This window comes from Arvicola amphibius, chromosome 2, assembly GCF_903992535.2.
Source record: "Arvicola amphibius chromosome 2, mArvAmp1.2, whole genome shotgun sequence".
In the NCBI taxonomy this organism is placed as follows: Eukaryota; Metazoa; Chordata; class Mammalia; order Rodentia; family Cricetidae; genus Arvicola; species Arvicola amphibius.
In genome coordinates, this window is record NC_052048.2 from 60707560 (window position 1) to 60734408 (window position 26849).

Here is a 26849-nt window from a genome sequence, read left to right on the forward strand (position 1 = left end):
AACTGCTAGAAAAGCAATCCCTCCTCCCTATAATGCTTGAGTACACCCTGAAAATAAAACAAATACTCCAAGCAAATGTATTAGAATAGGTCTCTAAGAATGCATGTGTTTTGGTAAAGTGACCAACATGCTTTGAAGTGGTAGAAAAAGCATTTTTATTGTCCCATGTCTAATGAAGTGAGCTCTGATTTCTCAGTTAAGAGAGTTCTGGGGCTAAGGCATCATTAATAGTAGGACTGCTTGCCTGGCAGACAGGAGTCAGAGGTTCTTTCTTAGCAACTAGAGTTTTACAAATACCTTCATGGTTTGGGGACGTTTTACTAAAAATTGAATGAAGGAAGCTCACCTTGCATCAGAAGCAAAGTAATATTCAACTGCCTTTTCCTCAACAGGGAAAAGACATGTTGTGCTGTCCACACGGGAAAGATTGCAGCTTCCTTTCTTGTCTTTGCCTAGAGCACAGAGATAACATAAAGTCAGCAAGCACAGAAAATCCTGCTACAATTTGGAAATAGGCATAGATGTTCATAAAATCAACAACAAAAAGAAAAAAGGCAGCACAGACAAATTCAGCAGTTCTCACTGGATTTCCGTGCACGTAAGCTGGGAAGAGGAGGAAGTGCAGTGAGACACAAAGACAAAGACTGTATGGTGAACACCAGCGCTGCGCTGCAAACTCTAATGTCATTTCTCTTCAGGTAGAAAAGAATCTGCTGATAATAGTTTATTAATAACTTTTAAAAATCTAGAAGCAGCAGGGATAGAAAAATGGTTCAGAGACTGTGGAGGTGTGAATAGGTATGGCACCCACAGACTCGTGTGTTTGAATGGTTGGTCCATAGGAGGTGGCATTATTAGGAAGTGTGGCCTTGTTGGAGTAGGTGTGGCTTAGTTGGTGGAAGGGAGTCACTAGGTTGGTGAACTTTGATGACTCAGAAGCTCAAGCAAATTCTCTACCTGCAATCCAAATGTAGAACTCTCAGTTCCTTCTCCAACACCTTGTCTGCCTACATGCTGCCATGCTCCCCTCTATGATGATAATGGACTAAACCTCTGAAACTGTAAGTCAGCTCCAATTATATGTTTTCCTTTACAAGAGTTGCTGTGGTCATGGTGTCTCTCCACAGCAATAAAATCCTAACTAAGACAAAGATAAAGACACTTATTGAAACTGCAAAAGGACCTAAGTTTGGTTCATAACATTCATATGGTGGCTCACATCCTCCTCAACTCCAATTCCAAGGGTTCAGACACCCTCTTCTGCCTCCCTGGTTACCAGGTACACTTGTGATACACAAAAATACATGCAGGTAAAACATTCATACACATAAAATAAAACATTCAAATTAAAAAAACTAAAAAGCAATCAATATGGTACAATGAAAAGTAAAAGCAGACTATAGCCAAGTTAATTTTTTAAAATAAAATCTCTTGTGATTTTAACAGCAAATCAGGCCTAGAATACTCAATTAAAATCAAAACAAAGGGGGCTGATGAAATGGCTCACAGGTAAAGGCACTAGTTACTAAGCCTGAAGACCTGAGCTCAATCCCCAGGTCCCACATGATGGAAGGAGAAATCTAATTCCCACAATCTATCCTCTGACTGCCAGACATATGCTGTGGCTTGTCCACAGTGTGTATGTATGTATGTGTGTGTGTATATATATATATATACACACACACACATACATATATACATATATGTATACACATACATACATACATATGTACATATATATGAATAAATGAATGTAATTAAAAAGCAAAGCACATGCCACTTTAACCATGGCATGCCAATGGCACCTACTTCTAGTCACAGGCAAAGCTGTGAACCAAGAATCTCTCCTATCTCAGAAGTGTGTGTGTCTTTCAGAGTCTTTTTAATTCTGGCACTTATTTCTTTATCAGTAATAATTGTTTTGGTTTCTGTTTTTCCTTTTGGTTAATTCTCAACTAAGAGAAATGAGGAAGTACTCTGTATGACAAATCTCTAAGTTAAAGCCAAGCTTGTAGTCCTGGGAGGTCAGAGGCAGGAAGATTAGTTCAAGGTCAGTTTCAGCTACATAGTTTGAGGCCACATTGTTTGAGGCCAGACTGAGCTACCAGGAACAGTTATATCCTTTCTCCAAAGTCAGAGCATAGGAGATCTTTATAAACCAAGGGCAGAATAGCCACAGAATAACACAAGTTACTTATAAAAATTCACATCTTATCCTCTAAAATGTATATACAATGACTAGATAATTATTCTTAGAAATATGCATCCAAAATTCTACCTGTGGGTATCTGGAATGATTTAAGCATGAAACCAAAGCAGTACTTTCCAGCCAAAATCAAAAGCAGCGAAGATAGCAAACTTTAAAGCGTAAGTATGCATTGACATACTATAAAAAGGTAGCAAGTGCTTACAAAGGCACAGCTTCAAGGGCTCCATTGCATTGCTAATTTTATAGCTATTTGCCTTTGGCAGGAATCTTAAAATTGTCCATCAAAAAGTGAATTTTAAACCAAGGAGCTTAATGGCACACAATTTTTATTCAGCACTCAAGGAGGCAGAAGCTAGCAGATTTCTGCTGAATTCAAGGCCAATCTGTCCATATAGCAAGTTCTAGGCCAGTCAGAGCTACATAGGGGGATGCTGGAGAGATGTCTCATTGGTTAACATCACTGGCTACTCTTTCAGAGGACTTGGGTTGGATTCCTAATATCCACATGGTAGCTCACAACCATCTGTGTAACTCTAGAGCCAGGGGACTCAATATCTTCTTCTGGCTTCTGCAGGTAACTGCATGTATGTGGAGTATAGACATACATTCAGGCAAACACACATACATCAAAAAAAAACCCTCAAAAATTGTTTAATAATTTATAAATAAAAATACTGAATTGTTTGTTTCTAAAAAGATTAATGTCACATGTGTATGCCTCTACTCCTAGTACTCTGGAAGTTGACACAGGAGAATCAACAGTTTGAGGCCAACCTCAGCTATACAGTAAAACTCTGTCTCAATACACACAATCTAAATTTAAAAAAAAAACAGGTAGAAGTAAAGCCTAGAAACATTAAAAAGAACAACTAGCTAGCCAGGCGGAGGTGGTGCACGCCTTTAATCCCAGCACTTGGGAGGCAGAGGCAGGTGGATCTCTGTGAGTTTGAGGCCAGCCTGGTCTACAAGAGCTAGTTTCCAAGATAGGCTCCAAAGCTACAGAGAAACCCTGTCTCAAACAACAACAACAAAACACAACTAGCTTTATTTCTAAAATGTCCTAGAGTTGAGTATAATCCCAAATATTTGTAACTTCATTGTTAAGGTAACAGAAGTATATCTGATTGAAATATTTAAAAGAAGCTGAGGCATCACTGCCTATAAATATCTATAATGTTTTTCCATTTGGGGATTCTCTTGTTCAACTGAAATGAAATACAGTATCACTCATTTTTCAGTGGGAAGAAGTGGCTTTAAGTTGGAGACAATGGCAAAAGCCTGAAAACCAGCCAAAGCTCTCTCCACAGCCCTCCCACCAATACTGTTCTCACGACAGCATGGCACCAAGCTCCACACCAACTACCTTCTAGAGTTAGAGAAACGCAGGTACCAAGTGTCATCTCCCAGGATCAATGTTTCTGCCAACTTTGGGAGATCTCACTCAATTTATTATTATTATTATTATTATTATTATTATTATTATTATTATTATTTCTAAAATAGCCTATAAGGTAGCATTATGACATACAACAAGCAGTACTGTTATAGGAATCCACAACTGTAGAACCAGATTATGTGTTATCACTGGTGGAAATCTTCTGGCATGGACTGGGAAAGACATACTACTTCAGGAAAAAGAAAAATAAGGAGTATCATCAAGCATTAAAGGCTGTTTAAAGAAATAATCTTCTTCCCAGGTAAAACATGAAAGCAGTCATCCAAAGATGAACAGGCTCAGCATTCTTTGGTAACTGTTGTTCAAGAAGCCAAGAATTATATATTACTAATTAAGGTTTCAATTTTTTGAACCCAGGAGTCCCCTACCTGACACATGGAAAAGTTCTCAGTAGTAAGAAAACAAAAGGTACACTGTTATTTTCTATTTTTGTGTAAATCAATAAAATGATTCAGAGTTTGCATAAAGACAGACTAAAAAAAACTGGCCCAAGTATGGGACACACTGCAGCACTCAGGAGACAGGGGCAGGATTGTTAAAAGGTCAGCCTTGCAAGTTTGAGGTTAGTGTAAGCTATGCAAGATCCTGTTCCAACCTCCTCTCAAAGAAAAAGAAAGGAAGTGAAAGAAGGAAGGGAAAGAAGGAAGGAACGAAGGAAGGAAGGAAGGAAGGAAGGAAGGAAGGAAGGAAGGAAGGAAGGAAGGAAGGAATGAATTGTGCTGGAGAGATGACTCACCAGTTACTAGTATTCCCTGCTCTTTCAGAGGACCCAGGTTTGGCTTCCTGAATGCATATCAGGTAGATCACAACCATATATAACTCCAGCCCCAGAGGATCTGATACCTCTGACCTCCCAAGATAACTATACTCTCATGCACACACACACACCTACATGCAGACATACATGCCTTCATATAATAAATAAATAAATAATCTTAAAAAAAAAGTGGGGGGAGCTGAGGATAAAAGTCAGCAGTAGAACACTTGCCTAGTGTGTATAAGGCTCTGAGTTTGAACATCACCCCAGGACCAATAAATAAAAATAAAGACTAAAATAAGACTCCAAATTAAAATAAAACCAATCAAAATTCTAAAAGTAAAATGTCATGCACTAAATAAAGAGCATTTAATCTAGTTTAGTTAAAAGTGATGCTAAATCACTCAGTAAGTAGCTGCTTAGTTCCATGTCCCTTCCCTAATTAAAGCATTAATCTATATGATTTTGAAACAGGAATGGAAAAAGAGCCTTAGATCTGAAATACTCCTCAAACTTTCATTTTAACAAAATAGTTATTAAATAATGCAACTTTCAAAATGGCAAAAGCAAACAGACAAAATTATTTTGCAAATTGGGAAAATGTCAAAACATTTTCCCATAAAATAAGCATTTTTAGAGCCTCAGTTCACTTCAAAAACCAAGAATTAGTAAATGAAGGGAAGCAGGTAAAATCCCTTCATCCATGCAGAGTGCATTCCCACCTCTTTCTGCCTGTGATCCCCACCATGTGAATTTTGATCCAATCTGAGTCCTAGCTAAGGATGCACAACAGAGAAAAATTCTTCTTATCAGAGTGTTCAGAAGTTTTTCCATGTCTAGATAGAACTACGTAACTGTATGCACATGTACACACAGATCTGACTGAATAGCATTTACCATAGCATTCTATGGTTCTCAGAGCTGCCCTGTCCTTACAACAGAATGCAGCTGGCTTACCTGTTCTGTAGAGAATTGGAATGTGATCTGTGGAAAGCTTATGTTCACTCCGCACACCAATCAAGAGGGGACTACCTCGCCTGAAATGCAAGATGACTTACAATAAAACTGCCTCATAAATAATGCGCTAACAATATAAAAAAGTATTAACTCAAAATTCATTTTAATTTGAAATATAATGCTCTTCAAATGATTTAATTTAGAAATGATCATGAAGTTCTTTTAGCAGAAAGAACATTTAAGATCGGCTAAGAGGAGGTTCCTTACTCTGAAGGCAGGATGCCTACGGATATATTGCGATGAGTATACAATTGAATGAAAAGTTCCAGTTCTTATTAAAAGAACAATTTAAAATACAATGCTATAAAATATGACTTACATATGTATTTTTGTATGTATATTATACATAATATATGGAAATATATTATGTATAAATATGTATTTATAACATGCATTATAAAAAATGAATTGAACTTCAGGTGTAACAAAATAACTACATTAGAAACCTGAGTTCCTAGGCCACAACTGTGTACTTCTAATAAAGTTTTCAAATGGCAAATTACAATTGCATTAAAGTTTTACTGAGACAGTGAGGTCCTTTTTCTGCAGCTGCTTCATGCTTGACAGAAACTCTGAGTGCTGGCAGGGAGGCCATGTGTCCCAACAAGCTTAAGTATTTCCTATCTGACCTATTCTGGAAAAATTTGCCAACTCATAATTTATAACAGTTTAAATTGTTCTTTTAACGTGTGGTGCGACTTTTCACTCAGTTGTAGACACACCCCAGTATATCCGTACACGCACCCCAGTATATCCGTAGACACCCTGCCTTCAGAGTAAAGATCCTTCGGTTATCGGATCTTAAGTGTTCTTACTGCTCTAAGGACTTTATCATCATTCTAAAGATAGTTAGCAAAAATCTAGCAAAATAAGTGGTTACAATTACTTAGGAATCTGATACATATTTCCAAAAAATATGGAGAAAGTTAGTGCTTTGGAGCTGAAACTAAAGAATATTCCATATCCAAATTCATAAATAGCCATAGTGCTCACTAAAGACAAAGCACAATGCCAAAATGTATTTGTTTTACCATGAAATTCTGTTAAAGAATGGTACAAGAAAGGAGTGTATAAAAACAAACACAGTCAGGCCTCTAAGGAAACAGTAAAGGGCACTTACAGGCTACTGAGAATTATCCTGTTACCTGAATGCTACAAAGGGCATGTCATCATTAGTCTTAAATCTATTGTACCTTGTGCCAACTGCTTGCCCAGGAAAATGAACACTTTTAAACACAAGTGCAAAAGCACCTTCCTATGGAGGAAAAGGAAACATCAGCAATATTTCTTGGTAATAATTATCAAACAAAAACATTTAAAACATACTGGCTTCTGCATGGACGCTTCTTGTTCATAGCAATGCTCTTTTTAACTATTTAAAAAAAAAGTCTCCATTTTAGATCACAGGAAGATCTCCCTAATATCCAAGCCCACATTGACTCCTAAGCTCCAATGAGAACAAACTAAGCTTTATCACCAAGCTTATTTTCAAATACTGCTTTTAAAGACAAATCACCTGGAAAGCCACCTGTGTGCGTAGCACATTTCTCAACAGACACATCTCTCTCTGACTAATTTGTTCAAGGAGGACAGAATTAGCAAAGATCCCAAGCTTCACAACCAAAACCCATCCTTGGCCCTCATCATCATATCCACTACAAACCTCCACTCTTGATGCCCTCCGTCCTGGACTTAACAAATATACACAATCATAAGTATTAAATGGGATGGAAAAGTCAGGCGGTGTAACTCACGTCTTTAGTCCCAGTACTCAGGAACAGTTAGGAGGCAGAGACAGACAGATCTCTGTGAGTTCAAGGCCAGCCTGGTCTACAAAGAGAGTTCTAGGACAGACAGGGCTGTTTCACAGAGAAACCCAGTCTCAAAAAATAAAATGAGCAAACAATGAATGAATGAATAGATAAATAAATAAAGGGAAGCTGACTCCCTGCTCTTGTAGAGGACTTGATTTTGGTTCTCAGAACCCACATTGGGCAGCTCACAATCACCTGTACCTCTAGCTTCAGAGGGTCCAACACTTTCTTCTGGTCTCCATAGACACTAATAGTGGTACCTTACTCTACACTCATGTTCACACAGGTACCATCACCACCATAAAAAAAATATCTTAAAAAAAGATAAGATGTTAGAGGGCACCTTTTCTGAAGCTGGTTCTCTCTACGGTGTCAGGCTTGCACAGCAAATGCTTTTGCCTGCTGAACCATTGTGCTAGGCCAACCTTACCTTTCAATCTCTAACTATAGTGAAATAACTAGAATCAGCTATAGTGAAGTAAATGGAATGGTAAATGCAGGAAAAGCAAGTTAGTAAGTCAAACACTAATCAAAATTCTCTGCATTTTGTGTGTGTGTGTGTGTGTGTGTGTGTGTGTGTGTAATAGAAGCCTAAAAACCCCTCAAGAAACTAGCATAGGAACTAGGGTGATGGCTCAGTTGCTAAAATGCTTGTCACACAAGTATGAGTTCAGTTCCCTAGCACCCACATAAAAAGCTGGGCACAACACAGTTTTAAGATACCCAACACCACTCTCTGGCCTTCACTTACACCCCACACACACAAACACACACACATGGAGATGCTGACAATAAAATACCTTAAAAATAAAGCTGTCTATTGTTAGAGTCCTTTGAATTAAAAATAATGAACCAACATAGTCCCTGCGCATCAAACCTCATTTTAAGAAAGTTACTTGAAATTAACATTAGCATAATTACTTCATTTTGCGCATGTATGTATTGGACATGCATGATAGTATGTGTAAGTATGTGTGTTAGTACACATGGTTGTGGCTACAGATGTGGGTGTGCAGTCCCATGGGTGAGTGTAGGAAGAGGCCAGAGGTCTGATGCTAGCTGTCTTATTTGATTGTTCTGTGTCTTACATAATAAGGTAGGGATCTCTCACTTCAACCAAGAATTTGCTGATTCAGCTAGTACAGTCAACCAGACAGCTTGCTCCAAAATCCAGTTCCACCTCCTGGGAGCTAGAACCACAACAAGGCTTCCCTACCTACCCAGCATTTATGTGGGTGCTGGGGATCTGAACTCTGGTCCTCAAACTTGCATTGCAAGTGCTTTACTGCTGAGTCATTATCTCAATCTGACATAATAATCTTAAAAAGAATGATTTAATACCAGTTGTTGGATAACTCTCTCCACCAAGGTAGTAAAACTGACGTCCTGACTTTCCCAGTTATCATACATGTATTTGACAAGCTTGGCAATGGTTTCTGTGTCTGTTTCAGATTCAAAGTCATAGCCTTTGCTTTCCTGAAAGTAAAATAAAAAAAAGACACATTTAAATAAATACAATGTTCAAATATTCTTTAACTTAATAGTTCTTTTATGTTAACCTTTTAAAAATTTTTATTAGATTTATGTTATTTTATGTGTGGGTGTTTTGCCTATATATATGTCTGTGCATATATGTGGTTGATGCCCTTGGAGATCAGAAGACGGCATCAGATCCCCTGAAACTAGAATTACAGAATAGTTGTTAAACACCCTGTGGGTGACAGGAATCAAACCCAGGCCCTCTGCCAGAGCAACAAGTGTTCTCAACTACTGGTCCATCTCTTTAGCCCCCATGCAAATATTTCCTAGAATTTTTCTTTCAAAAAACAAATGAATTTCTAATTGTATGTGTGCACATATATATGTGTGTGTGCATGTATGGTATGCGAGTATAGGCAGAAGCGTGTCACAGTGCGTGTTTGGAGGTCAGAGGATAACTCTGAGGAATCCGTTTTCCCTTTCCACCATGTGGGTTTCAGGTAATGAACTCAATGTTGTCAGGTGTCAGGGGCAAACATTTTACCCAAAGAGCCACCTCACCCCTCTAAAATCTTACTAATTATTAACTTTTTTTGGATGTCATACAGAATTTCCACAAAATTTAAATTAATTTAATTAGTTAAAATTAATTTATAATAAATTTAATAAATTACTCAATTAATATAATATAATTCAATTAATGTTAACCAAAATTAAAGTCTGATTATAGAGAAACAATAATATTATTGAGTACAACTCAATACATTTAACATATATTCCTCATATAAATTAAATTATAAGTAATTAAAATAGGGGTTGGAGAGATGGCTCAGTGGTTAAAGAGTATTGGCTGCTCTTCCAGAGGACCTGAGTTCAATTCCCAGCAACTACATGGTGGCTCACAGCCATCTGTAGCTCCAGTTCCAGAGGATCCAACATGCTCACACAGACATACATGCAGGTCAAAGACTAATGCATATAAAATAAAGAAATCAATAAAGCATCTGAATAAATAAATAAGGTGGGATATATGATACTAAAAATGCTTGTTTCTTTTTTTTTTTTTTTTTTTTTTTTTGGTTTTTCGAGACAGGGTTTCCCTGTAGTTTCTAGAGCCTGTCCTGGAACTAGCTCTTGTAGACCAGGCTGGCCTCGAACTCAGAGATCCGCCTGCCTCTGCCTCCCGAATGCTGGGATTAAACGCGTGCGCCACCACCGCCCGGCTAAAATGCTAGTTTCATAATGAGTAACAATCCTTTGGTGATCCTCACTTGTCCAATAAAGAGCCATTGGTTATACAGGGCTATTTTAAAGTTAAATTTAAAATCTAGCTTCTCTGTCACAGGTGCTCAGCAGTCCCATATGCACAGACCCTACTATGCTAGATACAGACAGTTCCCATCACTGCAGAAAACTCAACAGGCGATGCTGAGGTGGCACTATCTCAGCACAGCACATAGCTGGCCCTCAGAATGCCCTGAAGCACTCAGAACAGCTCCTGTGTCAACAGAGTTAAATAAAACAAGCTGCGCACCCTGTGGTTAACTTGGGAATTACTTAAGCAGTCTAAATAATGTTGCATGTCCCTGACTCTCAAAAGTAGTCTCAAAGATGGTATCTTCTGGGCTCACTTTACTTACCAAAAACTTTTTCAAGTCTTTGTAGTTGGTGATGATTCCATTATGAATAACAATAAATTCTAGAAGAGATAAAGTATTGACAAACTATAAGAAGTCTGATAAATGCTATGAATAGCTATGATTGTGGATAGATTTTCCTTTATATTTCCTTTAGGTTTTTGACAGTGGTGCTGGGGTTTGAATCCAGGACCTCCTGCATGTTAGGTAAATACTCTGCCACTGAACTACTTCCTAAACCTGCTGTTCCATATTTTTGAAACAAGGTATCACAATGTAGCCCAGGCTTGCTTTGAACTAGTGGAAATTCTCCAGTGTCTATAACCCAAATGCTAGGGTTACAGACATGCACACCTGGTCTATGAGCAGTCTTCTCAAGTCAAAAACTTAGTATACTAGTGGGTGTCCTCCAGTGTTGTATGCTTTTTACTGTGGCTTGCCATCGAGCAACTCAAGAGCACTGCTTCTGTGCTGATGTACAGTGTTAGTGTCCATGAACATGAGGAAATACACCAGTTCTGATTTGTGCTACATGGGGAATGAAGGGGCAGAGCAAGTCTCCTACACCTGTTTCCTCACATGCAGAGTGCTACTCTACTTGACCACACTCTCTGTTCATTTAAGCTTTGCTTAAGTATAAAAGTCTTTTCAGTTAAAACAATCTCAGTGACGCTAACTAAAGTTTAAGAACTAATAACTACATAATTACCAAGTTCTATAAACTGACTTATGTAAGGTCCAGATGACTCCTGGAATGTCACATTAAAATGTCAAAGTAGCATTCCAAGAGCAAATAAATATACTTCTGAGATCAATTTCATCTATTTTTATTAAACGATGACTGAAAAATGTTAAAAGCAGCTAACTAAGAGTTAACAGTGCTATGTGCAGCCATGCAGTACACACACACTGTAGGTTTAAACTCACAAATTAAAAGAATAATTATGTTTGGGTATGGCGACTCATGTACTCAGAGGAAGAGACAGGAGGATTTCTGAATTCAAGGTCAGCCTGGATGATATAGTGAGTTCCAGGCCAGCCAGGGCCTCATAGTGAAACCCTGTCAAAACAACAAGAAAAAAGAGTAATTATTACTAAGTACAATGGTTTAGTTGCCCTGTCTGGCCTGAACTCCTAGACTTAGGCACTCCCTGTCTCAGCCTTTTGTGTAACCAGGCATGTATTACCATACTTAATGTAAATCTAATTTCATATGATAGTATTCAAAATGTTCTCAGTATACCTAAGGATCTCATATTTGTTTCAAAAAAAAGAAAAGTAATCAAGACTACTGAGCCTACTGGGATCATTTCAAAAAAAAAAAAAAACAGAAGCCAACTTGAATAAGCTCCCAGTGGGGCAGAACAGAAAAAGTGCTGCAGCGATTCAAAGGGCTGCCTCAGAGCTGCATAAACCAAGGGTCTACCACAAGCTGCGTGGAGGTGTCTCAGTAGCACAGCACATAGCACTGCAGTCTAGAGATCTGTGGAAGGAAAAGAGGAGCAAAAGGGGTCAAGTGGAGAGCAATGTGGGATGTGTAATGACGCATGTTTGAATGCCACAAGGAAACCATTTTTGTATGCTAACTCAAAAATCAACTTTAAAGACACTCAAAATAATTACTATGAGTTTATAATAATGAAAAAAACAATGCTCAGGATAACATTAGAATCACTTAATGTTTGAAAACTGGGAACTAAAGGAAAATAATCAAATATTCACCCTACCTATACAAGCTATACCTAAGAGTGACCAAGCAGTTGATGAAAACTTCTTAGAGACATACCTGAGCTCAAAACTAAAGGAGAACTTGAGGCCCTAGACTACTGGCATTTGACAATCCCTACAATCTCTGCAGTAATCAACAATGGCTAACATGCCAAAGACTGTGAGCCTCCAGGTGGAGATACTCAGGGCTGCAGATACATCTCATGGGAGAGACTTGCCTAACATCAATACACCCTGAGTTCAATTCCCGAGGCTGGAAAAACAAAAATTAAGTAACAGGTCTGTTTAGCAGGGCATGATGGCACACAGCTATAAGGGAGGTAAGGAAAGGAGAATTAATGCAAGTTTAAAGCTAGCCAGATCTACAAAGTGAGACCATTTTAAAAAAACAACAAAGAAAAGACCAAAAACAAATAAAATTGAAGACATGGGGAAACCTTAAATAACATAATAGGAGTAGATATAATTAGCAATACTTAGACTACAGGAAACTCACAGATAAACAACACACTAAATTACAAGTGAAAGAAAGAAAACAACTATCATATTGAAGAGTTACCAATATTTACTATTGGAATCCCAAAATAACCAATACATGGAGGACTGTTGAAATTTGGTGATGGGATCAAGTTTTGTGCATTCACTGAATTTGTTTTGAAATTTCTAGATGAGAATCTAATTAAAATAATAACATAAGCACCTTGATTATCCTCCCATAACTGGCCCACTAAAATCATTTCAAAGCACACACAAGCCATTCATACCATTATTTTTATCAGAGCGTTGGGGGTGACTATTGACAGGACTAGGTTCTCCATGCGTTGCCCAACGGGTATGAGCTATTCCAAGATGTACATCAAATTCTATATCCAAGTCCATATCTTGTTGTTCTGTAGAAGATAAAATTTAAAACTCTAGTATTTGATAATGCTATAGATACATTATATTATATATAACCACACCAGCCCCCCATCCACAAGGTCTGTGTGTCAAGATACTCAGGGAACCTGAGACTGCGTTGGTACAGAGCTCTACATATAGAACATGCGTTTTCCTACACAATGTCGTCATGTTTTCCACCTAGGGAACTACTCACTGTGGCCTGTGGCTTCTGGCCAAACCGTATTCTGCTTGAGATGTGACAGCAGAATTAGCACTAATTTGCTTCCTTCTGAAACAGAAGGTTCATTCTTACCACACCTCTCGGCAGACTCAGCATTTGATTTGCCTTCTTTCCTTGTTAAGTAAGAATTTTCACCCTCTCCCAGAAAAAGAAGCACCTTCTGGCTTCTCTGGCAGATCAGCAAACCAGCATCTTGAGTTTGGGGTGATTATCAAGCAAAGTAAAAACTATGCCAAGTGGAGACATATAAGTAGGTCACCTATGCGAGCCCCATCCTCAGGATGACGCTTCTGAAGCTTCTTCACTTAGAGCTCTGAGCTGCCCCCTATGCCCACTGCTCCTAATTTCCTTCCTAGTTGCTATGATCATTTTTGAAGCACAGGGACAACTTAAACCCGAGCAGTCAACAAAATTACTTTTCTTCCTTCTCTTCAACCTTTACGTCTACCTTAAAATGGGTCCCAGAAAAGGGTAGAATGGGAAAAATCAAACTAAGTACATTACTGTGAACTTCTTCATCCAGTGCCTTAACTTTTCCTTTCTTCTTAATGAGCTGAATTTTGCAGGCATTCGCTTCCCAGTCTTTGTCATTACCTCCATCGAGTCCCACTCCTAAATTAGCAAGAGGCAGATAAGAAAGCAAGACTTAGAAACTGGTTGTTAAGAATACCAATATGAGGCAAAAAATAGTAATAATAAAGGGAGATTATATATTCATCTAATTAATTCATTTACCAAGTAGATTTTTCTGAAAATCTACTATGTGTTGAGATAGTGACAGATGCTTAAAACAAAAACTGAAAATAAGGCTTATTTAGCACGAATGGGGCCTTGTGTTCAAACCCAGGAGCAGAATTCTAAGAGGGTAAGAGAAGGGAGGTCAGGAAAGGGGTTATAATAGAGAGCTCAATTCTTGTCTGTTCAGAAAACAGGCAGAGAAAGAACAACGATAATCATCATTATTACTTGTACAAACAATTGCTGCCAGGCAGTGGTGGAGCATGCCTTTAATCCTAGCACTTGGGAGAAAGAGACAGGTGGGTCTCTGTGAGTTCAAGGCCAGAACAGCCAGGGCTACACAGAGAAAACCTGTCTTGGAAAAAACAAACAAACAAACAAACAAAAAAGCCTAAGCGATTGCTATAGAAATTATAAACTGAGAACAAGTACCACAGGCATAATGGAGACCTGCAGAAGAAAGGCGCTCACTTCTGAAGGGGAAAACCAGTCATAGTCAGGAGAGCAGCTCTTGAAATTTTACTTAGATTACTAAGGAACTTGAAAAACTTCCTTAGACCCTGAAGGTCATTTCAAACAAAAATAATATGTCAAGAAAAATTAGCAAATGCTCTGAAAATGGTACAGAGAGGAGGATGGGTTATTGAGGGAGAAAGAGGACATTACAGCTGCAATACAACAAAAATGGAGAAGGCCTGACTTAAATTAAAGCAGGTAATGGTGAGAGAAACACAAAGCCTGGATGGGACGTGAGAGGGCATTAGACAAGGTTCTCTCCTGAGTTCAAAGGATCTGTAGAAAGATTATTGGTAGAAGGACACAGAACAGAATGAGGTGTGTAGGGAGGACCACAGTGTTCAGTTCAATTATGAACCTGCAAAGTGATCTATCCAGGAAGATACTTCTAGAAGGTACCTGGAAACACGAGCCTGCAACTTAGGAAGCACACTTGGACTAGAAATACTAAGCCAAATGTGGTACCACGTGCCTGTATTCCTAGCACGCCACAGACTGAGGCAAGAGGATGGTAAAGTTGAGGCCAGTGTGGTCTATGAAGAAAGACTGTCTTAAAACTGAAACCAAACACGTGGATTATAAATCACAATGTATGGGGTAATGAAGTCATTTCATGAAAATACAAAGACAAGTGGAATAAGAAAGAGTCTCTGTGGCTGGGAGAAGTGGTCATGCCTACAACCTCAGCACTTGGGAGAAAAGGTCTGCCTGGGCTATAGAGCAGACCTAACCTCAAATAAATAAATAAAAAATAAAAAAAAAATCTTAAAGAGCATTACTATTTAAGCAATAGCCATAAGAAAAGACATCTCCAAAGCTGACAGAAAACATAATCAGCAGCCATATGGGAAGATATGCTGCTAGAAAAGCTACAAATGGAGAATATGAACAACAAAGGCACAGGACTGGGCATAACTCAACACTGCCCTAGCATCTGTGACCTTGGTCTCTATTCCCCGTACTACTAAAATAGGAAGAAAAACCAACACTGCGATCCTTAGAAAGACTTTCACGGTTGGCCCTTGATTGGCATCTAGCATCTTAGATTTCAGGAGCATGTCTACCCCTGAGAAGGTGAGTGTGCTTCCTGTGCCTAGATTGTCCATGGAAACAGTGTGTCCCTCCAGGATGGACTGCTGCTAGGGAAATCAAGGATACCCCGTTAAAAGAGGCCTCCTGGAAGCTGGAGCCTGCTTTCCTACAGAGTTCATCCTACACCCGCCGCTCTGATTTTGTTCTGGATTCTTCTGCTGTAGTGAATCATAGAGCTATGTGTTCAGCTCTTTGCGAGGCTCATGAGTCACTCTAGGAACCATGGAATGGGAGCTTCTACTGAACCCCAACTCGGAGCTAGAGTCAAACTGACCCAACCAGAAAGTAAGTTTTACTTGGCTTGTCATTTACATAAAACAGAAGGATCTTGGTTTGGGATATCACTCAGTAGTAGAGTGGTTACCTAGCATGGAAAAGACCCTAAAGTTCAATCTCCAACACAAAAAGAAAAAAAATTTTATGTTTAAATGACATAGCATGGGTCCATGGGAAAAAAAAGAAATGGAAAATGGATTTTTAGGGGCTGGAGAGATGGCTCAGAGGTTAAAAACTGTTCTCACAGGAAATCTGAGTTCAGTTCTGAGCACCCATGCCAAGCAGCTCACAACTACATGTAATTCTAGCACCTGTGCTCATGTACACACACACAAATTTAAAAAAAATAATAATAAACCTTTTTAAAAAGAACAAAGAATTTATAAGGTAAGGTGCTCTACAATTTGTTCCCATAACAATGTGCCATGATTTATGTTTTTATAGTCAACTTTTGTTTTTTAGTTCCTGCAGCCCAGGCTGGCCTCAGACTTATTATATATCTAAGGATGAATCTGAACACACCTTCCTGCCTCCACCTCCTCAGTGCTGGGATTATAGGTATGAACATCAAACCCAGTTTGTGTGGTGCTAGGGATGAACCCAAGGCTTCAAGTATGCTAACAACTAAGCCACATCCCCAGTCCTACAGGAGCATCTTTTATAAAGGAAATTACCACGAGAAGCAATATCCACACAAACAACAGTACTCTTGAAATGGCATAAGGAAACCCTTTAGATATGACGGAAGGTAGAAATTCTTCAGACCTGAATTTACAACACAACAAAGAAAACAGAGTTAGGTCTCCTAAAAATAATAAAAATACTATTTAGATTCAAGAATCAATGCAAACCCATAGTATATTTTTAAAGAAAATACCAGCAGAATCATATCCTCTGTATTCCAGTCTCTGAAGGCCTTTGATTAGGGTCTCCAAGATTTCTCGTCTTGTTCGGGGAACATGGTAATTTAAATAGGCAAATATTCCTACAAAAAAAAATATTAAAAAAAAATTTAATGGACAACTCTAATGAATCAAATCTGATATAATTATGTTTAGGCTATGCAGAAATATAAAGCTAGATTTCACCTTCAGAAAAGAAACTGTTGGGGAATATTTTCAGGTGTGTGCCTTGTTTACGCTGCATTTGTTTAACTCTGTGGAGCTGTGCTACAGTGCCTGCCTAAAACACCTGATGTCCTAATAAAGAGCTGAACAGCCAATAGCAAGGCAGGAGCAAGGACAGGCGGGGCTGGCAGGAAGGGAGAATAAAAGGAGAAATGAGGCGACCTGGGAGCAAGAGAACAGGAGAAGAGGATATCCCAGGGCTCGGCCACCCAACCAGTTACGGAGTAAAAGGAAAGTAAAATATACAGAAATAAGAAAGATGAAAGCCCAGAGGCAAAAGGTAATGGGGATAATTTAAGAAAAGCTGGCAAGAAACAAGCCAAGCTAAGCCTTCATGTATAATTTATTTGGGAGTTGAGTGGCAAGTCCCCCCAAAAGCCAAGAGTAAAAAATTCATATAATAATAAACCTTCATCTCAAATTATTTAAAACCCATGGATCTTTTTCAAACAGGATCTTCTTATAAACATAAAAGATTAACAAAAATATGTCAAAATAAATGTCTAGTTATTTTCAACAAAGCTTAAAAAGTTAAGTCATTTATTTCCTTCACTGGCATTTTTTTCAACTAAAATTTATTTTTTAAAAAATTAAATTTGTGGACCATATACTATTACATTAAACACACACATACCTTCTAGCAAGTTTCCCTCCGCCCCCACAAGAAAGGGCTTCTTTGTAGCTTTGGAGCCTTCCTGCAACTCACTCTGTAGACCAGGCTGGCCTCAAACTCATAGAGATCTGAATGTCTCTGCCTCCCAAGTGCTGGGATTAAAGGCATGCGTCACCACTGCCCAGCTCTAGCAAGCATTTTAAGTCACAAATAGTTCATATAACAATAGCGAAAATGGCTGTTTACTTCCACTATTCAATAAAGTTTAGGGATAAACTGTGTTTAAAAATTTTATTTTGTTGCCGGGCAGTGGTGGCACACACCTTTAATCCCAGCATTCAGGAGGCAGAGGCAGGAGGAACTCTGAGTTGGAGGCCAGCCTGGTCTACAAGAGCTAGTTCCAGATAGATAGGCACCAAAGCTACACAGAGAAACCCTGTCTCAAAAAACAAAAAGAAAAAAACAACAAACGGATTTGCTTTGTTTTTTTGAGACAAAGGAAAAAAAACGGATTTGCTGTTCTGAAACTTGCTCTGTAGAGCAGGCTGGCCTTAAACTCAAGATCCACCTGCTCTGCCTCCCTAGTGTTGGAATTAAAGTGCACCACCACTGCCCGGCGACAATTTAGTTTTTTTCCCCCAGAGCTGGAGACCACATTTGAGTCAAATGTTCTATCATTCAACTACAATCCAACACAATAATTTAATAATAAAAAAAATCACCTAAATATATAACTCAAGCCTCAAAATGGCTTAAATGAGGTTCAGGTGCCATCACGGAAGAGGAGAGACTATGGAGCCATAGATAAAGGACCAGAGCATAAGTGTCTCCAGGACAGGGCAGGCCTCTGCACTCGTGAACTCACACTAACTGTGGTTGCCTGCTCTAATGTGGAGTGGGACAGGGTTCATGAGCCCCACCCTAACTGAAGAGCCATGGATAGTTGAGCTATGGCTTTTGAGGGAAAGTCAGTTGTCTTATGGCTCCTGGTAGGTCTCAGCACACTTCTGCATCCCTAAAGTCCGTTTTACCCCGCCCTCTTCTAATCCGTACTTCTACAAGGGCGAATGATTAGAACATCTATCACTCAACACAGTTTTTCACCATGTTCCTGCAAATGGCAGGGTTCCACTGTTTTGTGACTGAGTGGTATTCTACTGTTACACTCATGTTCCTTATCCATCCACCAATTAAAAGCATGATTTGTATTTTGTAAAGTGTTGCAATAAACGTGGGGTGGAAATTCTCTTTGGCTAAAGGATTTCATCTCAAATGCTCACTAGTGGAATTACTGGATAAACATTAGTTTTATTTTTAGTTTCTGAGACATGAGTGCAGGTGTGTACATGCAACAGTGCAATATGTGGAGGTCAAAGGGCAACTCTTGGGAATGGGTTCTTCTACTGTGAAGGTTCAGGGAATCTAACTCAGGTTTTCAGGTTTTGGGGGTTTTTTGGTTTTTTTTTTATTTAAAAATTTCCATCTCCTCCCCTTCTTCTCCCCCTTCCCTCCCCTCCCCTCCCCCCATACCCCTCCCCTCCCTCTTCAGGCCAAGGAGCCATCGGGGTTCCCTACTCTATGTTAAGACCAAGGTCCTCCCAACTCCCCCCAGGTCCAGGAAGGTGATCAACCAAGCTGAGAAGGCTCCCACAGAGCCCGTCCATGCAGAAGAATCAAAGCCCAGCGCCTTTGTCCTTGGCTTCTCAGTCAGCCTCCACCATCGGCCACATTCAGAGAGTCCGGTTTGGTCTCATTTTCCATCAGTCCCATTCCAACTGGAGTTGGTTTTTTGGGTTTTTTTTAAAAGATTTATTTATTAATTATGTATACAGCATCTGTCTACATGTATCCCTGCAAGCCAGAAGAGGGTACCAGTTTTCATTACAGATGGTTGTGAGCCACCATGTGGTTGCTGGGAATTGAACTCAGGACCTCTGGAAGAGCAGTCGGCGCTCTTAACCTCTGAGCCATCTCACGTGCCTCCCTTTGAGACAGAGTCTCACTATGCAGCCCAGATTGGCACAAATTTACAATCTTCTGCCTCCACCTCCTAAGTGCAAGGACTACACGTGTGAAGCATTATGTCTGATTCCCTAATATTAATTTATTAAAAAATTAAATGCTAACTACATAAATTTGTTTTTGTTTGCTGGCTCAAATATCTGGATTCAAGTAATCCCCAACTCAGTTTTTCACGAAAACCTAGGACCTTGGCATGTGCCATTATACCCAGCCCAAAGTAAACTGTATCTAAGGTATTAACACTGTTTTAAAAATCTACTATTTAAAAACTATGTTTAAGTGTTTTATTTATTTGTATGTATATTTGCACATGCACTTTATGTGGAGGTTAATGACAACTTGAAAGAGTCAGTCCTCAGCCGGGCAGTGGTGGCACAGGCCTTTAATCCCAGCACTCAGGGAGGCAGAGAGAGGCAAGCAAAATTTGTGAGTTCCAGGACAGCCATGGATACACAGAGAAACCCTGTCTTGAAAAACCAAACAAAGAAAGATTCAGTCATCTCCTTTTCTGTGGATTCCAGAGATAAAACTCTGGCCCCCAAATATTCTTAAATTGTATTTTGTGTGTGTGAATGTGAACATGTGTGCGCCATGGTGTATGCACATGGAGGACAGAAAGTGGGAGTTTTCTTGCAGTTCTTTCTCTCCTTACAACATGTGGGGTCTGGAAATTGAACTCAGATCATCAGATTGGCAGCAAGCAGTACCTTTACCCACTAAACCATATTGTCAGCCCAAAACACCCACTCTCCTGTGTCTGACGAATCTCAGAATGCCAGAGACAGGACTGCGACAGCACCTGCAGCCACTGTATTTGCATTTAATTTTGTTTTCTCTGACCAAAGAACAATCCCTTGAAGGCAACTCCCTTGAGTCATCTCTCCAGAGACAGTGCTATCAATCACTTCATAAATCTTCTAATACTTTCTAGGTAACCTGAAACATACAGTTGAAAATTCGCAAGTCACAAGAAACAACACTAACTTTTGCTCAGTGCTAAAAAGGTGTAAGATAAAGGTTTCCTAATTAAAAGCTTAAAAAAACTGAGTCAAAGTCAGGTGCAGTAGCGCACACCTTTAATCCCAGCACTCTGGAAACAGAGGCAGGTAGATCTCTGTGAGTCTACAGAGCAAGTTTCAGCACAGCAAGGGCTATTAAATAGAGAAACCCTGTCTTGAAAAACCAAGAGTAGTAGTAGTAATAATAATTTGAATCAAAGTTACTAGGCTTAGTTTTAAAAGTTTCGAGAACCGTTTTTATTTTTATTTTATTATATTAAAAACCCTTTTTTATTCTTGTGAATTTTAGATCTGCAGGAGTAGGCATCAGACAGGTATTACAAAACCCTTTCCCTCCTCTACGGCTCATTTCTAGTAACCTCTCCCTTTCCTAGGAAATGTGTACTAAGCAATTAGTAAATTCCCCTCAGTTTCTCTATATCCAGTATGATTTCTAAGGCTGTTAAACAGTACTGGTTTTATGAGTTACCCTAGCAACCAGTTTCGGCATCCCTCAATTGCCTTCAAAGCCATTAGACAGTTTAATTACAAAAAAGTTTAAAATATTCATTTCAGGATACTTTCAAATTGCAAGCTCTCTTACTGCTTTTGAGTAGAGACTGTCATTATAAAATGTCATTTATATATAACATCATATTGAAAAGATGCAACTCCAATTTATTTAACATCCAGCAATACCTATGAAAAGCAGGGGTAGTTTTAATGAACTGAAGATACAACTCAGCAAAACCAAAATGAATACAAACACAGTGGACATAGGATTTTAAAAAATCAAGAGGTGGAGAGATGGCTCAATGGTTAAGAGAGGGCTGGGGTTCTCCCAGAATTAAAAAAGGGCTGGGGAACTGGGAGTGTAGCAATTTGGTAGAGTGAGTACCAAGTAAGAAAGAAGCCCTGAGTTGATCCCCAAGACCCTATATGAGACATAGCAGCACATCTCTAAAATCTCAGCACTTGGAGAGGTAGAGGCAAGAATCAGAAGTTCAAGGTCATTTTTGGCTATGTAAGTTCCAGCCTGGACTACACCAGAACCTGTCTAAATAAACCAACCAACAAAGAGGGGAGGCAGGAACACGGCACTGGTGATATAATTCCTTAGTGGTGGAGAGCTTAGTGAGAAGCCTTGGATTTGTCTCTAGAAACACCAGAAACAAAAACAAAAATGGAGCTAGAAGATGAGGAGAAGGCTAGGAGGTTGAGAGAGCACTTGCTGTTCTTGCAGAAGACCAGGGTTTGGTGCCCAGCACCTACATGGCAGCTCAGAACTGTCTGGAACTCTAGTTCCCAGGGATTCAACACCATCTTTTTTTTTTTTTTTTTTTTTTTTTTCCGAGACAGGGTTTCTCTGTGGCTTTGGAGCCTGTCCTGGAACTAGCTCTTGTAGACCAGGCTGGTCTCGAACTCACAGAGATCCACCTGCCTCTGCCTCCCAAGTGCTGGGATTAAAGGCGTGCGCCACCACCGCCCGGCCTCAACACCATCTTTTGCCCTCATTTGGAACACTGCACACACATGGCATACACAAATATATGCAAGCAAAACACTTTTACACATAAATACATAAAAAAATTAAATTACTAAGATTAAAAAAAAGGAACCATGCATGATGGCTCCCACCTGAAGTGTCAGGTAGAAATAGAAGTACTGAGTTTGAGATCAGCAGCCGGGACTACATATAGTTTAAGATGGTGTGCTGATTATTTTTTCTAAATTTGATATAAACTGGATCACCTGGGCAGAAACCCTCACTGCCTCCACCGGATTGGCTTATGGATATGCCTGAGAGACAGCTTGACTAATGATCGATGTGAAGGAGCCGAAACCACTGTGGACAGTACTGCCCATGAACGGGTGTTATATAAGAAAGCAAGCTGGACAAGCTATGGAGAGCAAACCAGTAAGCAGCTCCTGTTTCTCCACGGTCCCTGCTTCAGCTCCTGCCTCAAGCTCCTGCCCTTGCTTTCCTCAATGAGACTTTAACCTGTAAGATATAATAAACCCTGCCCTCTCCAAGCTGATTTTGATCATGACAGCAACAGGAAAGCAAAGTAGCCTAGGTAAGCACCTCCAAAATAAATAAATAATAAAAAGAGGGCAAGAATCAAGAATAAAAGACAAAATAATTAAAAATAGGCACCCTAGCCGGGCGGTGGTGGCACACACCTTTAATCCCAGTACTCGGGAGGCAGAGGCAGGCGGATCTCTGTGAGTTCGAGGCCAGCCTGGTCTACAAGAGCTAGTTCCAGGACAGGCTCTAAAAAAGCTGCAGAGAAACCCTGTCTCGAAAAACCAAAAAAAGAAAAAAAAATAGGCACCCTATTCTCTGGGAAATATATAATACTAACATAAGGTATTACTAAGTTAATATACTGCTTTCCAAATTTGCCTGACTACAAAATCTTTTTTAAAAATATTTTATGAGTGCTCTATCTGCATGTACGACTTTATGCCAGAAGAGGGCATCAGATTCCACTAGAGATGGTTGTGAGTCACCATGTGGTTGCTGGGAATTGAACTCAGGGCCTCTGGAAGAGCAGTCAGTGTTCTTAACCATTGAGACATCTCTCCAGCCCCATACAAAATCTTTTGATTGATGGCCCAAACATATAGCAAACATTTTGACAGTTTTATCAGAATATTGAATTGAAAAACACATAACATAGAATTTTAGTTATTCTTTTGCTTTAATGTTTTACAATACTGAAAAAAATGTAATCTTTCAGAAAAATTAGGTAGCAGGAAGTTTGTAAATATTCTCACATTTTCATGAATATCTCTGCTTAAAAATTTTATTTCAACAATTAAAACATTAAAATAATTGTTTTCCTCATTCCAGTTGTGCTGTGGCTTATTCAGTTTTGGTAGTTGATAAATGAATAAAAATATACTCAATAGTAAAAGTGTAAAATCTAATCTAGAGCTTCACAGCTTGAGAATAGCTATTGTAATTATACAGAAACATGTATAGACTTTAGGCAGGGTTAATTTTGACATGTGAGGTTTATTTGTAAGTTTTTTAAAAGTAAATTTTATATAAAATTAAAGTAATTCTAATAAAAATTTTTTAAAAGTTAAAAGATATGGAAGGTAGACATTGCTATATCCCCAATCCTTGAGGAGCTAGGGTGGAAGAACAGGACTCATGGCTGTTTGAATAAAAATGGCCCCCCACAGGCTCACAGAGAGTGGCACTATGAGGTGTGGCCTTGTTAAAGTAAGTGTGGCTTTGTTGAAGGAGGTGTGTCTTTTAAGGTCTCAGAAGCTCAAGCTGGGCCCAGTGGCTCACAGTCTCTTCCTGTTGCCTGCGATCAAGATGTATTGCTGCTCTCAGCTCCTTCTACAACACCAAGTCTGCCTGCAAGTCACCACGTTTCCTGACACAACAACAATGGGCTACACCTCTGAACCGGTCATAAGAGTTGTCGTGGTCAGTGTCTCTTCACAGCAACAAAACCCTAACTAAAACATAAGTTCTAACCTGACATACATCAAAGTCTGGAAAAGACAGGAAACAAATGAAACGGAAGAAAAAATAACCTCATCTTTTTAAATCTCAGATTTTACCTTAAAGGCAATGAGCTGAGAGGCAGGGTCTTAGAAATGTTTCAAATACTGTGTGCTAGCACACTCATTGTTCGTAGTCAGGGAAACTCAGGTTAATGGCTGGCCTGCACTAGTAGCCACTGTAACTAACAATGTCTCCTAAGGCTTCCTTCAGGAACTAGATTTGATTTCTGTTTTCTTTTTGTTTTACACTTTCCTTCCTGGAACAAGATGAGGAAATAACCTGCAACCAGAATGTCAGGTACTTGACTACGTACACAACTAACTCATCACTCAAACACAGTTAATTAGCTGGGAGTGGTGACAGAGTCCAGTAAGCCCAGCACAGTCTTAAGGAGGATCAGAAGTTCAAGGCTAGGTACAGTGAATTCAAGGCCAAGATAGGTGAGAAAACAGCTAACTACCAAAGGCAACACACTAGTAATTAACCAGCTTGGAAGTCCACCACTTACAATTCCAAACTACCTTACAGATGTTTTGCAAAACCGATCTACTAATTAAACAGTAAAAGCTAATTGGTTATGAAGTCAGCCCTACACTGACTTCAATACACTATAGGTGTTTCCGTTTTGATGCTTTAGAATCTAGAATCTCTTAAGCCTTAACCTGCTCTTCATTTTCAGAAGGCGAAATGATTAGACCCAGGGAAAACCCACCTCCTGCTCAGCTCTTTCAAGCGAAAGACTACGAAGGTTTCTTAACAGCTTCAACCCTACAACACCTCTCCTTAAAACTCTTCTTTCTTGGGAGCCAGGCATGGTACCGCGGTCCATGCCCAGAATCTCAGCACTCATGAGGCTGAAGGAGAGCTATGATCTGGGCCAGAGAGTATCTCTAAAGTGCTCTTTCTTCTAGTGGTAACATCAACTGTCAGTTTTAAAAGGAAAGGTAAGAATATAACTCTTCTTATGGACTGTTAATGGCTCATTCCCATTTTAGAGTATTATTAGTCATGACACATAATTCTCACAGAAACACTTTCAAATAATCTTAGAACATGGACTAAAAGGGCCTAACTTTGCTTTTTGAATGGTTCTAGTAAAGACATACGTTAAAGAGCTGCACATGCATGATGTGTGACCTCTGGCCAGGACTCTTGCCCCGTCTCTTTCACAAGATCAGCTCTGAGGCCACTTAATCAAGTTATTGATTTAGTAATGGTTCCTCTTGAGAGACTTAAGAATGGCAGGAAGTTAATGTGCAAAATCACTGTTGGAGTTCTAGCTTGAGTTCTACTAGGTCTGCCTAACATACAGTGACTAGAATTAAGGTTGTTTTTTTTTTTTTTTTTAAGTGCAAGACAAATTCAAGAAATGCTACCAGCCAGGTGTCATTCATATTTGTAACCACAGCACTTGGGACAGTGAGGCAGGACACTGAACTCCGGGCCAACCTAGACTACTGAGCGGGACCAGGTTACAAAAAGAAAAAAAAAAGGGGGGGCGGGGGGGGGAGGGTGTGATGAAGGAAGGCTGGGGGTGTGGGGGTGTGGCTAGGGGACAGAACAGAGGACTCGCTTAGCAAGCAGACTTTATGAGTTTAACCCCCAGTACCACACAGTGTGCCCACAGGTAGCCTCACTCACCTGGTGGACCCTCCTGCGGGCATCCCTCCATACCTCCTCTGAGGGCACTTTCAGCCCCGCACTTCCTCTAATGTAGACATTTATCTATCCTCGGAGCTCCACGCAAAGGTGCCCCTTGAGCGCCCTGATATCCTTCCAGACACCCCCACCGCCCCAGCCACTTTAGTAGCTCTGACTCACGGGGGCCCCACAATCTCCTCGGCGGCCCCCTGTCTCCAGCATATTAACTCCGGCCGCCCGCTCAACCCAGAAATCCCCATTTTGGAGTCCCTGCCCCCCGCACGCCCTTCTCCCCAGACACCCTTCTCCTCAGGACGCCGGCCCCTCAGGCCACCTCTCTCCTCGGGACCCCCGCCCCAAGCCCGCTCGTTGACTCGCACAGTCCACCTCTGCCTTCACTGCGCGGGCCCTGAGGCCGCCACACGCCCCCATCGCGGCCCTTACCGCACATGATGCTGGTCGCGGGGCGAGAGCCGAGCGGTCGGGCGCGCGAGAGCTTCGGAAACGAGGACGAGCTTGGGCCGGGGTGGCGGCGACGAGGCGGACTCCAGGATGCGACGGCACGGACACGACTGCCGGACTCGCGGCTCGGCCCTCAACCGCCGCCCCGCCCCCCGGCAACGCGCGCCGCCGCGGCTCTCCCATTGGGCCACGCCCGCGCCGCTCACGCGCAGGCCTCGGCCCCCTGCCCAATGCGCGCAGGCGCGGGGCTCCGGGCAGCGGAGACGTGGCAGGGGCTCGTCCAGCATCCGGCTCAGGTTCCTGGAGCCGCCCGCCTAGGGTGAGCCGTGCCGTGGAGGCGGAGTGGGAGAGAGGGAATATTTACAGAACACTTTGCAATCCGCGAGGGGCAGAGAGAAAGAAAACCGGAGGAAGGAAGGGAGAGCCTGGGACAGACACGCCTGTGTGGAGCAGGGACGGTGGCCGGAACTGGGCGGGTGGCACAGAGGTGCAGGAGCCTGCAGGCCGCCCTCGGGCTGCCTTTCCGGTGATGGCCTGAGCAGTAGGCAAGATGCTCGGCGCCCCACTTTGCCTTCCTCACTCTATTCTTTGATTAGGGTACCACAGCGGTCCCAG

The 26849-nt window shown here is 40.6% G+C and overlaps 1 protein-coding gene across 2 annotated transcripts in view; it reads right to left on the bottom strand.

Annotated features, from left to right (window-relative positions):
• The window catches only part of Gfpt1 (glutamine--fructose-6-phosphate transaminase 1), a 53060-nt gene extending 26689 nt beyond the window's left edge, over positions 1-26371 (bottom strand). The window contains exons 1-9 of one of the 2 annotated variants that reach the window (XM_038318879.1): positions 26217-26371; positions 16720-16827; positions 13725-13832; positions 12862-12987; positions 10373-10431; positions 8595-8729; positions 6633-6694; positions 5380-5459; positions 347-452 (exon numbers count right to left, since the gene is read on the bottom strand). In XM_038318879.1, coding sequence (XP_038174807.1) covers positions 347-452; positions 5380-5459; positions 6633-6694; positions 8595-8729; positions 10373-10431; positions 12862-12987; positions 13725-13832; positions 16720-16827; positions 26217-26223 — 791 coding nt within the window. In that variant the 5' untranslated portion in view covers positions 26224-26371. Of the gene's footprint in view, positions 1-346; positions 453-5379; positions 5460-6632; positions 6695-8594; positions 8730-10372; positions 10432-12861; positions 12988-13719; positions 13833-16719; positions 16828-26216 lie in introns of those variants that run through there. The other variant, XM_038318880.1, reaches the window with a different exon arrangement.
• Positions 26372-26849: the final 478 nt, after the last annotated feature.